The sequence below is a fragment of the Bubalus kerabau genome, chromosome 13, assembly GCF_029407905.1.
Source record: "Bubalus kerabau isolate K-KA32 ecotype Philippines breed swamp buffalo chromosome 13, PCC_UOA_SB_1v2, whole genome shotgun sequence".
Lineage (NCBI taxonomy): Eukaryota > Metazoa > Chordata > Mammalia > Artiodactyla > Bovidae > Bubalus > Bubalus kerabau.
Genome location: NC_073636.1, coordinates 61,722,384 through 61,738,356, shown reverse-complemented (window position 1 = coordinate 61,738,356; position 15,973 = coordinate 61,722,384). Strand labels below are relative to the sequence as shown.

Here is a 15,973-nt window from a genome sequence, read left to right as displayed (position 1 = left end):
ATGACACAGGTTCAAAACACCCTGCTGGGCAGTGGCTGGTGATCTCTCTTGCAGAACTGTCGAAATAAAGTGAAATAATCAACTCCTCAGCACCTGGTCAAACAAAATATATTTTTTCATGCTAAGGCAGTGGTTGGGCTGTGGTAAGGACTCTTGCAGATGCTGAGGAGGGTGGGATGTGCTAGAACTGGGGGCTCCTAACCAGCATGGGATTCCCTGGTAGGTCAGCTGGTAAAGAATCCACCTGCAATGCAGCAGACCCTGGTTCGATTCCTGGGTTGGGAAGATCTACTGGAGAAGGGATAGGGTACCCACTCCAGTATTCTTGGGCTTCCCTGGTGCTCAGACGGTAAAGAATCCACCTGCAACGTGGGATCAAACCCAGGTCAGGAAGATGCCCTGGAGGAGGGCACAGCAACCCACTCCAGCATTCTGTCCTGGAGAATCCCCATGGACAGAGGAACCCGGTGGGCTACATTTCAGGGGTCGCAGAGCTGGACACAACTGAGTTACTGGAACAACCAGCATGGGAAATGACCTCCCTCACTTGGTCCACCAGGAGAGAAGAGGTCTGTTCACTGGGGAAGGGTGACTAGGTCTGCCACTATCTTGCTGGGCTCGTCAGTCTGGATCTCCAGAAGGACTGGGGGGCTGGGGTGTGGCCCTAGAACATGGCCTTGAGGGTGAAGGTGGGTGAAGTTGAAGACAACACTGACCTCGGTCCCACATGTCTGTGTGAACTCGAGCCAGTTGCTCTCACTCTCGGTGGAATCCGGACATACCCCCTTGCTCTGGGCATGTCACAGACATGCTCACTTGAACCTTCCCACGCCCTCCAAGGAGGTACTCCCCGTATCTCCATTTTACAGGCGAAGAAACTGATGCTCAGAGAGCTTGAGTAACTTGAGCCTTGGTTCCAGGTCTGACTGTCTCTTGGGCCCACATTCTTGACTCCCAGATCCTGCCTCGAGGAACCAGGCCAACTCCGCCCACTCCCAGGGCTTCCCTGAGGATCCCGCTCTTCCTCTCGGACAGCACCTACAATGTGCACAGACCTGGCTCCCGGCCCGGCCTCTCCCTCCTACGCCCTCTTCCAGGTTTCCTGCCCTTCGGAGCCGAGTTCAAGTTGCGTTCCTGCCTTCCCGGAACTTTTCCTGGTCTGCTGACCACGTCCGTGGTTGTCAGCCTGAGGCTGTACCTCTTCAAGGGGCCAGATGGAAGCAGGCTGGGGCTTGTGCAGTCACAGCCAGGGGATGGGCTGGGGACACCACTCCCATTGGGTAAGCAGCCCCACCTGAGGACTCCTGGTTTAGTTCCTTCAACCCCACTGAACTGACACAGCACGTGACGCTCTGAACAGGGTGGCAGTGAAAAGAGGATGGGCTCTGCGGCCACAGAAACTTAGATTTGAATCTTTGTTCTGCTGCTTATCAGCTGTATCATCCTAGCAAATTTCTTAACCTCTCTGAGCTTCAATTTCTGAATGTGTCATAAGATTAAAAGCAACAGATTACAATGACAACAACAATGGCTAACAGCTACTGAACACACCGAGCGTCAGATACTGTCCTAAAAGCTCTACGTGACCAATGAGAAAGGTATCATCATTTTCCTTCACATTCAGGTAAGGAAATTGAGGACAGAGAGATTAAGTAACCTGCCCGAAGTCACAGGGCTATTAAGTGGCAGAGTCTGGATTCCAAGTCAGGTAGTCAAATTCCAGAGCCTGTGCTCCTAACTTCTCTCAATACTGCCTTGCTCTCTTACGAGCTGACGCCACAAGTGAGCAGCAGCTTAGCGCGTGCGCAGCAGCACCACACCCAGCAGGTGGCCGCGGCCACTCATCTCAGCACTGTGACAACTACCACGACACTACCGTTCAGACCATTTCCCTAACAGCTGTGGCGCCAACGCCCACCGGACCGTCTCACCCTTCCCTGGAAAGAAGCCGTGGCCCGGAGAGGCTCCGGCTCTTGTGCAGGGTCACCCACGGTATAACACAGGGGAAAAGTTCCCTTGGGTTTTTACAGCCAGGATTCAAACCTGGCTCTGAATGACGCCAAAGGTCATGTTCTCATCCGAGACCCTGTACTGGCTCTTGAGAAAGCTGCTTCAAAGGTCGCAGAGATGCCTTCTGACCTGATGGTGTGGGACAGGGCCAGGATTCCCAGCACGAAGAAATACATGGACAGCAAGAGGTTGATGTACTCCTGGGAGAATATCTGAGGCAGAGATACAAAGAGAAACAGGACGTCAGGGTTGTTGGAGGCTATGAGGAAACCAGACTCCCTGCTTTTCTTCTGGAGATGGTCTCCTCGCTCTGGAGATGGGGAACAGTGTCAGGAAGAATCTCAAATGGTACTGGGAAGGGGGGCTTCCAGTTTCTATGGCAACAGGAAAAAGGGAAGGGCCCTCAAGACCTCAGATATGCCTCCCCAAGTGGTCGCCAAGAGTCGGACACAACTGAGTGACTGAACTGAACTGACTAAAGGAGTCTGTAGGTTTGCCCTTGGTGGCTCCACTTGGAGACAGGCAATGGAGTGTGTGTGGGGGGCAGACACAGGGGAGGGGAGCCTGATGTTCAAAGTCCCAAGAGAGCTGTCTGAACCCCAGAACAAACTCTTCCAAGCTTCCTCCTCTCTGCTCAACGGCTGAGGGAGCCTGTGGGTGGCCACCCGGTTATGAGTCACCTGCACCCCGTCCCCTCTCCATCCTCTCCTGGGCCACCTCTCCCACAATGATGCCTGAAGCTCTGACGCAGGCCCTGACAGCTGCTTCAGGGTCTTATTTTGGGTGAACCTGAGGAACGTTCTCCCTCACAGGGCTCCAGAGCCAGTGGTCACGTGTTGTTAACTCTGGACTTTGGAAAGGCTGTGCTGTATGGCTCCACGGTCACAGTATCATATTGTCTTTTGTTATCGTAAGGCCCTCTTACTGGGGGGGAAATAATGTGCTGTGGAGTGGGACATGGGGCCACTGATGACTGTCAAACAAGGCTGTTCTTGGATCTGTTTAAATGCCTGTCTGATCACCTTGCTCCCCTGCTTAACAACTCTCAGCAGGTTGCCTGCTTGAGTGTCCCTGCTCAAGTCCACATCCTCTCCTTGGCTTCTCGTGCCCTCGTGGTGACCACCGCAGGTCTCTTTGGCTGCAGCTCGCGCCACACTGGCCTTGGTGTGCTACGTTCCCACCCGTGGGCGGCCCGCGCACATGCCCCTCTGTCTGGGAAGCTCTCTTCTCCTCACTTGGGCTTCTGAGAAGCTTTCCTCGACATGACCTTCATTATTTCAGCTCATGTTTACTGTCTGCTACGTGCCGTACGCTGTGCTCGGCACTGGAATAGGTAGAAAAGCCCCTGCTCTCACGGAGTTCAGGCGCCAGAGAGGGAGAATCTCAAGAGATGAACGTGCAATGCACTGTCAGGTGGAGATGGGTGCTAAGAAAAGCACACAGTGTAAGCAGAGTGGGGTGGGACTGTCATTCAGGTGGCCCAGGAAAGCCTCCGACATTTCACCTAGGAGAAGACCTGAAGGCAGAACGGGAGCGGCTGTGAGGAAGTCTGGGGGAAGAGCACTGGAGGCGGTGTGCAGGGAACAGTGAGGGTCTGCAGGCCTGGAGCGGAGGGAGGAAGCAGAGCGTCAGGAGACAAGGCTAGGACGGCAGGAGGGAGACGGAAGCTGCAGAGCTGTGAAAAAGGCTTTAGCTTCGTCTGGGTAAAACACGCTGGTGTTGCAGGGCTGAGGGCAAGGCTGTGACCTGGTCCGATGGCCTGAGAGGATCCCTCTGCAGTTGTGGGGAAGGCACACCCCACAGGGCAGAAGTCCAAGGTGACAGCCCAGCGAGGAGGGCACTGCGTGTGGGAGGATGGAGGACATGGTGAGAAGGGGGTCAGACTCCAGCTCTCTGAGCTAGAGAAGCAGGACGTGCCCAGGGCTGCGGGCTGTGGGGGGAGGGCGTGTCTAGGGTTCTCCACTGAGCAGCAAGGCAGGTAAGGGGTTGCTGTCTGAGGTGGGGGCTTGGGCAGGAGCAGGTCCTTCCATGCTGTCCTGGTGCTACAGGCCTCGACTCCACAGCGCTGCCTAGGACTCTCACTGCATGTTTATTTACTGATTGCGAGACTGGTGTCTGTCTCCACCACTTAACAAGCTCCTAGAGGGCAGGGGTGGGCCAGCTGTTTTCCCCACTGCAGTGCCAGCACCCAGCACAGCACCTGCGTGTGAGTTCTCAACAGAGACTTGTAGACTGACTGAATATCAGCGGCCACAGGACGAATGCTCCGACCCGCACAGGTGTGTGGACCGAGTTAACTCGCAAGGATGTGCTTCCCCCCCTACACAGTGCTCTTTCAACACAGGCCGGGGGAAGAAATTTCCCTCTGGCCATGTCTTTGAGCTTCTGGTCAGAAGCTTGACTGTGTGGCCTACGAATTGTGTGCCAATTCTGAACTTTTAGAAGTCAGGGCTATACCCGTGTCAGGGGCACTTCTGCCAAGAGCACAAGTCTACAGAGTCTAGAGCAACCCTACCCTTTGGGTAGGGTCCTCACCCAAATCTTCCTTGCTTTCTACTATTTTATTCTTTTTTCTCCTTTACCCCAATTTCTTCCTTTATTTTCCTTATGCTACTGGATTTAATTTTCATAAGCTGCCTCAAAGCAATCAGGTTTAAATGAGGTGAGATAAGGTAAATTTTATGATCTTGAGAAATGCAACAAACTCCAGTGCCCTAACCAGGAGGAGGAAAGGGGCCTAGTGAGAAAGTGAGAGCCACTGTTATGCAAACTATACCCAGTGGTCAGTCTGGAGTTTGGGAAGAAACTGGTGCCTGTGTTATCCAGGCAGCTGCCTTTCAGAAATCACAACATGACACTCTTGTGACTTGGTGGGGATGGACACTGTGTCCTCTGGCACAAGGCAGGCTGGGGCTTACCTGACTGGAGAGGAGGACAAGCTGAGCAACAGGTGTCCGGAGCCTTAAATAAAAATGTTCACACCCTCTGCTGCCAGAAATTCCTTTCTAGGGAATCTAGATATTAGATGGTCCTGAGGCAAAGGCCTGGGTGTGTATTCCTAGCACTTAGTACAGTAGAGACTTGAGAAATATCTGCCAAAAGCCAAGTTGGATGCACCGCGCTCATGTACATGGAGCCACGGAGAGATCGCAAGAGTACAGGGGAAAGGGAAAGGGACACAGTGCCACGTATGGAGACGAGACTCTCACCAAAGACACACAGATACACTCAGACCATATGCCTTTGAAAAAGACTCACATCCAACGACACAAACGCCTGAGGGCAGGTGCGTCTGGTGAAGGGAAATGAAGGTGGAAGATGGAGATGGGCGTCAGGGGTGAAGAAAACAAGCAGGGCAGCCCGGCGTGGCTGATGGCGCTGTGCTGCAAACCAAAGCATGTGAGAAATCCACCTCTTCTCCCGAGGTCCAGGAAAAAAGGAAAAGGAAAAACAGTGAACACCTAATGTGACCTGATGCCTTCTCACTGACAAGAGTAAAAATCAGAACTACGTTTTCTGTGTGAAGTGAGGTGGATGCTGTCAGTCAGCCATGGTGTATCTGCTTGGGAGGGATATTCTGAAATCATTAAAAGGGGTGGTTCTGATCCAATAACGAGGGAGCGATGGAACTGCAAACAGGCGTTGTTTTTGACTCATCCACAGACTGGTAAAAGTCAAGGATTTTGATGGTGCTGGTGTAGGTGGGAGTACGGGGAAGCCAGCACACCCGTAACTGCTGGGAGGGCACGTAAACTGGTAAAATCAGAAGGATGTGGCACAATCTGTTCCGATTACCACGTGGAGATGCTGTTTGAGTGGGTAGCCCTCCTGCAGATACACCTGACAACACGTGACTGTGCTGAGAGGTGCCCATGACGATGCTCACGGCTACAGTGCTGGGACTTCCCACCGCTGGATGCCCCCTCAGGGTGCATCCGTGAAACAGAACCACAGGCAGCTGTTACAGGGAATGAGGCAGAGCTGATGGTGCTCATACAAAAATATCTCCCTGGAAAGAACGGTATGTTTAATATATATATATCTGTTTGAAAATTTTTACATAAATGTGGATTTATGCATAACGGAATAACTCACAAGAAACTATGCTGGGGAGAGTATTATGGTTTATCTGCATCTCCTCTTAGATTGAAAAAAAAAATTTTTTTTAACTACATACGTGTATTTTTAAAATGTAAATGAAAAGTGATCCTTAAGGAAGGACTTTCCTTGTGGTCCAGTGGTTAGGACTTTGCACGTCCACTGCAGGGAGCACAGGTTCAATCCCTGGTCAGGGAACTGAGACCATGCACAGGCCATGAAGGGTGGCAAAGAAAAAAAAAAGTCCTTGAAAAGTTTTCAATGACCAGGAAAAAAGTGCTTGTACTGTGTTATTAAAAAAAAAAAGTTATAAAATGACTATAATTACGTTAAAAACATGCTTATGAAAAGTCTGAGAGGAGATATGCCAAGGTGCTAATGGTGATGACCTGCGTGTTTTTCTTCTCTGTTTTCTGCATAAATTACTTTTGTCATCAGAAAACACTACATGTTAGACTAAGATAAAAAGTTTGCGAGTCTGCAGTACATGAGAAAATGCTTATGATGCTATCAATGTGAAGTGAGGGAAGCGGCTACAGGACTGAACACGCAACGTGGTCACAGCTACGGAGGAACCATGCACGGGAGCAGCAGGGGAAGGACACACCTCCAAAGGGGCTCTGTGACTGTCTCTGGCAGGGGGGTTTTGGATGGCTGCTGTTTTCCCCTTTTTACTTTTCTGTGTTTTCCAGGTTTTCAACACTGAGCCTGTATAACTTTTATTGGGAAAATAAACCTCGATAAATTAAAAAAAAAAAGAAAAGCAATTAGTATGGTAGAGGTATGTCCGAGACACAGCTATACCCCACCCCAACACGGAGAGTACAAAAACAGAAACAAAACAGAACAGAAAGCTCCACGGAGAAGGGAAGTAAAGTCTGGTGGGAAGGAGCCCCCCGACATCACAGCAGGGAAGGGGGGCGAGGGGCGAGTTGTTATTACTTTTCCTGCTCTTTATTTTCTATAAATGAACATGCATGTCTCCTGTGATGGGAAAAACAGAACAAAATAAAATATTTAAGCCAAATGACACAACAGGTGACAAAGGACTTACTTTGAAAAAGAGGTAGAGTCCCAAGAGCGTGCAGCTGGCGATGATGGGGAACCGGGCGGCGTCCCGACTGGTGATGGTCTCAGGCATGTCCGAGGCGTTCTAGATGAAAAAAGGCCATGCTGAGAGAGGGGACTGGTTCTGGCCTGCACGGGTTGGACACTGGTGGGAACTTGGTGCCACGACAGCTCATTCATCTCCCTGCTTTATGCCTGGTCACTGAGATGCCTCAAGGGTGCCCATGTTTTCCTGACTCCAGGCTTTGCTAGTGCTGTTCCCTCTGCCAGGGCTACAGTCTATCCACCCGGGGGCAGGATGCTCTGATCCCACCAACTTGCTATTGACGAGACCGGGACCCCAACAGGGACAGTCCTGGGAGGACCCAGTGCATGTGCAGCAGAGGCACTGGGCACCTAACAACTGCAAGAGAAAACACTGGACACTGGCGACAGGAGAGCAGCCCTCGGCCTCATGAGGGCTACTTCCCGTTTCCTTACAGACTAGCTGAGGTGTCAAGACAGCCAGTCTTTTATCCGGTAGGTAGTGAATATTCTAAGTGGAAACAGACCAACCACAAAACAAAACTAACAATGGTTAAAACTGAGCATAGGGAAGACAACAACTGCAAGGAGAAGCAAATCTTGACAAAACTCAGACTCAAGTGACTGGGAAAATGAATCTGGTCAGAGTACAAGCCACAGTTAAACTCACAATGGCAGATACAATAGTTAGCAGGAATGGGATCTGGGTATAGAGCTGACGGAGGATAAATACTTACATGAAACAACTGAATGCAAGCAAAATCACTTCAGTACTATTAAAATGGAAAAAAAAAAAAAAAAAGGAAATGGAATTAACAGTACAACACAGAAAGTTAAATCAGCTCCATGGAATTCATGACAAAAAGATTTCCTAATGAAAATCTATATTGGTGTAATTCTGGTTGTTTAGTCGTTAAGGCGTGTTTGACTCTTTGCAGCCCCATGAACTGTAGCCCACCAGGCTCCTCTGACATGGGATTTTCCAGGCAAGAATACTGGAGTGGGTTGCCATTTTCTTCTCCAATAATTCGTTTAAATTTATATTTAAAAACATTTTAAATATAAATCTAAAGGTCAAAAGCTTTCAGGACCATGAGGCTCCCCACCCACTTCTGTGCCCACAGTCCACAAGGACGCAGCGACCGTCACTGCACGACGATGCCCCTAGAGTGACCGCCCTAACAATGGCTTGCTGGATGACTCAGGCAGATCGTGTGCTCTCTGAGCCTCAGTTCACTCGTGTCAAACAGAACGACACTGTCTATAGCTTTCCCTGGTGGCTCAGACGGTAAAGTGCCTGCCTGCAATGTGGGAGACCCGGGTTCGATCTCTGGGTTGGGGAGATCCCCTGGAGAAGGAAATGGCAACCCACTCCAGTACTCTTGCCTAGAAAATTCCATGGATGGAGGAGCCTGGTGGGCTACAGTCCATGGGGTCACAAAGAGTTGGACACGACTGAGCGACTTCACTTAAAAGGGCCAAGAGGCTTAAATCAAATGAGATGTCGAAGAGCCTGGCAAACTGTCAAGTACTGTGGCTGTCCAAGGAGCTGTGATTATCAGGGAGGGGCAGGTGGGAGGCCCTAAGCCAAATCCCAACATAGGCATGGCTACATTACAGCCCTGCAGCCCAGGCAGGGCTGAGGGAGATCCTCCCCCCTGGAAGGACCAGGTAGCTGTGTGAGTCACTCTCTGGCAGCTCCACTAGGAGCAGATGAGCAATAATGACATGGAGAGGTAGGCCCATCTTCCTTCCTTCCTCCCAGCCCTTGATTTCTGCATTTGGCAGCACTGTGTGGTAGGGTGTGGGCAAATTTATGGCCCTCTCAGTGGACCTCCACAGAGTCACTGTATTTCCTGTGTAGCAGCAGGGTGGGCACAAAACTAAATGAGCTCCCGACTTTAAAGTGTTCACAGGCAGGCAGGCCAAGACTTTGACATGTAAACAGAATATCCCCCATAGTGTGACCCGTGGTAGAACTGCCGCGATACGTGGCACGAGCACCCTGTGGTGGAGGGAGGGCTCTGATGTCAGCGGGCCCAGCCCCATTGCCAGCTCTGCTTCTTCCCAGTGGTGGGACCTTGGGCAAGTTATTTTCTTTCTCAGAGCCTCAATTTCCTCAGCTGTAAAACGGGTTGCCAGGATTCAATGATTTTTGCATTGGAAGTGCTTAAGTGTTGTGCTTTGAGCTTCCCACAAGTTGTACAAACTATCATTATTATGTACAAGGGAGTCATGTGAAAGTGGACAGGATACTACTTCTGCAAGGAAGCAGGGAGTGTCAGAGGTGGTTAGAGCAGGTATTACTTAAGCAAAGCTGTAAAGGCCAAGCACAGGGTCTGGTATGCAGCAGGAGCCAGATAAATGCTGACTGAGTTGAGGAGTCTGCTTTGTGTACAAGGAAGGGAAGCATTTACAGGCAGAGGGACTTGCAGATGCAGGGCACGTGGTGTGAAAGGACCCGCAGACTCTGGCATCACCTGCAAACCAGAGTGACTGCTCATTTCCACACATTCACTTCAATTCAGCCCAGGATCCTGGGTGGGAAGAGGCTCAGTATTATTTGATGGCAAGCCAGGTTGGACAGATGCTCCACCACACAGTTAAATCCGGTCTTCTGTGGGTGACTGTTAGAAAACACCCCACGTGCAATGTTAAGTCAGCATGGAAGACTTAAAATCTGACTGACCAGGACGGTAACACGGACAGCATTTACTGAGGGCTTTCTAGGTGCCAAGCATTCTAGGTATTTTACATGATTTCACCCTCACAATAACCCCAGGCAGCAGGGACTTTTAATACCTCCATTTTACAGATAAGGAAACTGAGGCTCAGAGAGGTGATGTAACTCGCTCTAAGGTCATACAGCTGGCCAAGTGGCAGAGCCAGGAGGCATGCTGAGGCAGTCTGGTTCCAGAGCCCAAACTCTTGGCTATCACCCCCTAGAAGTCCTCTTCCTTTCCTATCTGGAAATTTCTGCTGCAAAGTTATGTCAAAATGCTCAGGGGGCCTGTGACCTTTCTGAGGAACAGAATCCTGACAGCAACAGAATCTGTGTAGTTACAAAAATACTAGAAGTTGACCAGATTATCCACTGATTCAATTTAGATTTTTAAACTAGATGTTCGTATGCAAATGCAATGGCTCCTGGGGTGGGTATGAGTGGCTGGGAGCTGACAGAAAGAGCAGAAATAAATTTAGCTTCCAGTGACACTGTGGATGCTTAGTTATCAGGGCGGAAGCAAAAGCAGCAAAGGAAGAAGGACGCCAACTTCATTGAAGTCATTGGCTCTGCTGGAGCTCTGGGAGTTCTGCTTCCAGGCCATGCCCTACAAAGGATCTGGGATTCATGGACCATTCTGGCACCCCAGGTCTCCTCTCCTCACTGCACGTGCACTCACTCACCCAAGCATCTCCCAAACTACCCCCACCCCAGTCCTTCACCCTCCACTGCAGGCTCTGTGAGCACCACCTCACCAGCCCCGTTCCTGCCTGCCCCCTCCTCTATTAGGAGCTCTTTCTGAAGTACCTGATCGCATCACACAACAGCTCAGAAACCTCTGGAGAATGGACTACCAAGCAGCCATTAAATGAGAATCAAGGTCACTGCGGGTGGGAGTATCAACTGGTACAACCTCTGCACTAATTTGATGAAATCCATCTAAATTAAACACGCACAGAGACTCTGACCCAGCAAATCGATTTCAAGGAATCTATCCTACAAATACACAGAGAAGCGTGAAGTAACAAATGTATAATGAGATTAATTTCAGCATGGCTTATGATAGCAGAAGATTGACACAAACTAACTGACCAGCAGAGGACTCCAAATAAGGGGTCCTCACACTTGAGCACATGTCAGAATTGGCAGTAGGGCTTGTGAACAGATACGTGTTTCTAACAAGTTTCCAGGTGATGCTGATGTTGCTGGTACAGGGATTGCTGCTAAGTCACTTCAGTCGTGTCCAACTCTGTGTGACCCCATAGATGGCAGCCCACCAGGCTCCCCCGTCCCTGGGATTCTCCAGGGAAGAACACTGGAGTGGGTTGCCATTTCCTTCTCCAATGCATGAAAGTGAAAAGTGAAAGTAAAGTTGCTCAGTCGTGTCCGACCCTCAGCGACCCCACGGACTGCAGCCTTCCAGGCTCCTCCATCCATGGGATTTTCCAGGCAAGAGTACTGGAGTGGGGTGCCATTGCCTTCTCCTGGTACAGGGATTACACTTTGAGAATCAGGGCTGTGGGGTACAGGGGGACACCATGCAGCTATTAAAGAACAGAACTTCTCCATGGGTACTGGTGTGTTAGATTTGAAGCATATAAGTGGTGGAGACAGCAAGGTGCAAAAAAGAGTGTGTCTACAACAAAATGTGGGCTTCCCCAGTAACAAATCTGCTTGGAATGCAGGAGACACGTCAGGAGCCATGGGTTCAATCCCCGGGTTGGGAAGATTCCCTGGAAAAGGAAATGGCAACCCACTCCAATATTCTTGCCTGGAAAATCCCATGGAGAAGTCTGGTGGGCTACAGTCCATTGTGTCTCAAAGATTCGGACACCACTGAGCGACTAAACCACAGAAACAACAAAATCCAACAGTTATATAGCAAAGGTGGGGGAAGCAAGTGCTTATTTACTTGCAAAGGCACAGACACCTCTTGATGGATATCCAAGAAAGAGGCAGTAGGGGATACCCCTGGAGAGGGAAACTGGGCAGCTGGGGTGGGAGGGAGATTTTGCTCAGTCCTTCTGGAATTCTATACCATGGGTGTGCGTAACCTACCCTCCCCGCCGTAAAACAATAAGATAGGTCTACATGTACTGGCACACAGGAATGACCAAGACATACTGCTTTGGAAAAAAAAAAAAAAAGAAGAATCAGGTTTCAGAGCAGAATGTACTGCAAAATCTCGTTTTTATAAAAATAAATTTACATATGTACGCATACACGGGCACGTACATGTCTGTATACGCACAGAAAAAGGTGGGGAAGGATGCACACCAAACAGCTCACTGGGTTACTTCCAAGGAAGTGGTATGGGGCAGGGATTTCCTTCATGCTTCTGTGTTGCTTGAACTTTTACAAACACAAAACATGTAGTGGCTATGAAGACTGGCTGTGTATTACCTTCCGGATTCCCTACCTCAGAAAGGCTGCAGGTTCCTAGAGCATCTTCTTGTTACTTCACCCCAGCACCTGCACTGGACTCGCATCAAACTGCTCACCGCCTCCCAGAACACACCTGTGGTCCTACATCTCCCTCTCATGTCCTGCCCGCTGAGCTCTTGCCCACCCTGGCAAAGATCATGGCGGCCTCCTAGAGCAGTCGGCTGGTCACATGGCTATTTCTCGTTGGGGACTGAGCTCTGTGAGGGCAAGGCTTGGCCTCTTTGTCTGGCACTCCTGGTAGCCAGCCAGGGCCTGGCATAGAGCAGGAGCCCAGTCCAGCTGGCTGTGGGGCTCCTCTGAGTTACCAGCCAAAGGCCTTTGAATCAATCTGACGAGTACCTGTTCCTGGGACCTGCCCCCTTTTGGGAACACAGGTCTCAGACAGGGATAGGCACTGCTCTTGGATGGCTCCGCCCATGGCTACTTCCTCCCAACACACTCCAGGATGCTTCACCTTCTCCTCCCACGATTTCACAACTCACTCTGTCATGGACAACTTGGCTCCAGGGAGAATTCTGTCCTCACATGCTCTCTCTCAGCTGGCTGTGGGGGTCCAACACTAGTGTGAAATCAAAATTCCTGGGCCCCCAAGCTAACTTTTCTCCCCTTGCCAAATGATCATGGAAACATGACTCAGGGTAGAAAATGGGAGTCATTTAGCCTCTCCTCTCCCCAGGCCAAAATGCCACTTGTGTGATGCAGGCAACTGCATCCAGGAGAGAGCCCAGGACTAGGAATACCTGGTTCTGCCCCTAACTGGCAGAGAAATCCTTTCTTTGCCTTCCAGTTCCTCTATACAATTGTAATAATAAAACTGGCTCTGCCTGCCTCAGTCAGTAGCTGGGAGAATCAGAGAGCGAAGGCTTGTAAGCTTTAGGATACCCTGGTGATTGGAGGCTACTAATGGTCAAGCTGTTTGTAATTCCATACAGTCTTCCAGTCCCCCTGTCTCTCAGGAGATGCTGGGGAGAGGTATTTAGATGCTACAGTAGATCTAAAGCTCTCTTCTATTCTTACCCTCTGCTCCAGCCACTCCAGACCTTCCACCAACTCCTAAACTGTCGTGTGCAGCTACTTCGCTAGTTTCCTTTGCTTCGAATGTCTTCTGGCTGAAATTCAACCTCTACGTGAAGGCTGGAGTCCACCTCCAGCACAAAGCTGCCCTGCCCAGCCCCAGGCGTGCTCAATCTTCTCCCTAAACCCGGCAGCACTACTTGTATTACAATCTCAGATCTAGTTATTCCCTGCTCATCCACACACCCAAACTCCTTGGTGATAGGGCTCTGACCCACTCATCTTTGCAGCATTCCTCTGTCCTGGACAACAGTGGAGGTTCAGGAAATTCTGTTGTTTGGAAGATGTTTTCTAAAGAGATTAGTAACCCATGTGTAGAAGGTGCTGTGGAGAATTACTCAAGTTTGGGGAGCCCCTCACATCAAGTGCCTAGCTCATTCCATGCTGCCCTTCACCTCCTTTGTCCTGATCTATTTCAGAATTTCTCCCTGCACCAAGTGTTTGCGTGTATGGCACGAAAGGGAGGCTGAAAGCCACCTGAACTCTGCTTAGAACAGGCAGAACAATAAGGCAAATGGGGCCATCTAAGCCCTGCCTGACCAATCCCCTCTGCATCTGACCTAGAGGGAACCAGCAGCAAGTTCTCCGATCTTGGGAAAGAAAGGTGGCAGGCCCCAGTCACTGCTCAAGTTGGGTAATGTTTCGAGAACCTGGGTTTGAGCAGTTTCAAAAGCGGCAGCTGTTTTGTGGGTCTGCCCTCCTTGGGTAAGAGAGCTTCCGCTAAGGTTCAACTTCAGGTTTGGGTGGGGAGGAACAGCAGGGAGCCGCAGATCAGGAGTTGGAGGACGACTGACAGGAAGTGAGAAGCAATTGGCGCAAAAGGCTAGAGAGAGCTTCCTATAGAGAAGGAGGGTGAGAAGGAGGAAGTCTGGAGGTGGAAGGCCCTGGGATCCTCTTAGGTATACAACGGGACAGATGTTGAAGACCAGGGATGGAGTCTGGCCCAGTCTTACAAGAGAGGCCAATGGCAGCTCACTAACTCAGCTGAGTTACTCCAATTTGGTGGAAGGACTGACTATCTTAAGGGGCATGAAGAGAGGAGCTACTTTGAGGTAGGGTCAGGGTCTGGGGTGGGAACAGGGTTAGGAATAGCATCTGGACTCAGGCTAGGATAGGTCCAAGCTTGGGTGTTAGGCAGGGAAGAGGAAACCAGCAAGCTTGGGGTCTATGACTGGTTAAAAAAAAGAGGCACCAAAGTGCCAAGTTTTGAGGAGCTGGCTGACTGAAACTGGTTCCACAAAGTGATACAGAAAAACTGGGGCCTGAGCTAGGGGTTCTAGGAGTTAATATTTCTGTGTTACTTTTTTTTTTTTTTTTGAGGTGGGGCAAGACTCTATGGGTCACAGATTCCAGCCGGACAGGTGTGAGAACCTAGGGATGAGCCTGGGTTCCAGAACTTACCCGGGGAGGGGGGTAGGGTGAGGAATGACAAGAGACTGTACCATTCAGGAGGTGTTAGGACCAGCGCCCCAGCAGGTACAGAGGGATGCTGACCCAGAGCCTGGGATGCGGTGAGTGTCCCAGGTGGAATGGGCAGCGCGAGCCGAGGGTGAAGCTGGTCTGGCCGGGACCAGGAGGCTCGAAACAGTGCTCAATCATAGTGTGAGGGTCTGCCAACGGTGCTTCCAGCACGACGCACAGAGGGAGGGCGCAGTCCCTATTTGAGGAAGGGGTCAGTTCGGGAACCTGGTTCGCGGATGGGTGCCCACATCCTAAGGCACCTAAGGTCAGCCCCGGGATGTGAACCTGGCGTGGGGAAGCCGTGGTGGGCGATATTGGGAAGGGTCAGTGTCCGGACAGAAGAGGTGTCTGTCCCGTCTAGGGCGGGGGTAGGGGGAGGGTCCGTGTCAGCCGTGTCAGGGTGGGAGGTGGACAGCGCCCGGTTTTGCCGCGGACCCTACCTTGCCGCGGGCGCAGCGCACCGAACGCAGGGCGCCGAAGAAGATGGGCAGTAGCGCCATGAGCAGGAGGCTGCCGTAGGCCAGCGCGATGCCCTCTGGCGTGGAAGGTGGCCGCGTCGTGCCGTTGGTTGGGCCGCCTGCCTCGGCGCTGCCGTTATGCGGGTCGCTGACGGCCGAGTCCATGGCGAAGCTGCGCTCGGGGTCCGACTCCAGCTCCAGCCGCTGCAGCGGAGACGCACAGAGAAAGATCCGGCGCTCTGGGGAAAGCCACGTTCCCCTAAAGAAACAGGAAGTGACGTGCCTCCCTCGCCGGCCCGCGCCGCGCACGCGTGCGCGTTCATATCTCCACGCCCGCGCGCCCTCTAGCGGAGGCGGAGGGCCAGGAGGCCGGTTGCTAAGCAACACGCTGGTGGTAGGGAAAGGAGCGCTGGACCACTGCAGGGGGCATCCACTCCGAGGGTGACCCGAGGACCCCATTCCTCATTCCCAGTCAATCTCCTTAATCCCGGGATGCCCCACTCCCCGAAATTCCTAATAACTAACGATTTGTTTACACATGCATGCATTCATCCAATATTTAATCATCCCCTCATTCCTTAAATACTGAGTATCCCATTACATTACAGGCACT

The 15,973-nt window shown here is 51.2% G+C and overlaps 1 protein-coding gene across 9 annotated transcripts in view; it reads right to left on the bottom strand.

The window, feature by feature from the left end:
• HM13 (histocompatibility minor 13) overlaps nucleotides 1-15,692 on the bottom strand; it is a 38,902-nt gene extending 23,210 nt beyond the window's left edge. For 2 of the 9 annotated variants that reach the window (XR_008701621.1, XM_055544688.1), the window contains exons 1-3: nucleotides 15,343-15,687; nucleotides 7,163-7,261; nucleotides 2,140-2,222 (exon numbers count right to left, since the gene is read on the bottom strand). Coding sequence is in view for 7 of the 9 variants with exons in the window: in XM_055544688.1 (XP_055400663.1) it covers nucleotides 2,140-2,222; nucleotides 7,163-7,261; nucleotides 15,343-15,525 (365 nt within the window). In the remaining 2 variants the exon portion in view is untranslated. Of the gene's footprint in view, nucleotides 1-2,139; nucleotides 2,223-7,162; nucleotides 7,262-15,342 lie in introns of all 9 variants that reach the window. The other 7 variants (XR_008701622.1, XM_055544693.1, XM_055544686.1 and 4 more) reach the window with 7 other exon arrangements.
• Nucleotides 15,693-15,973: the final 281 nt, after the last annotated feature.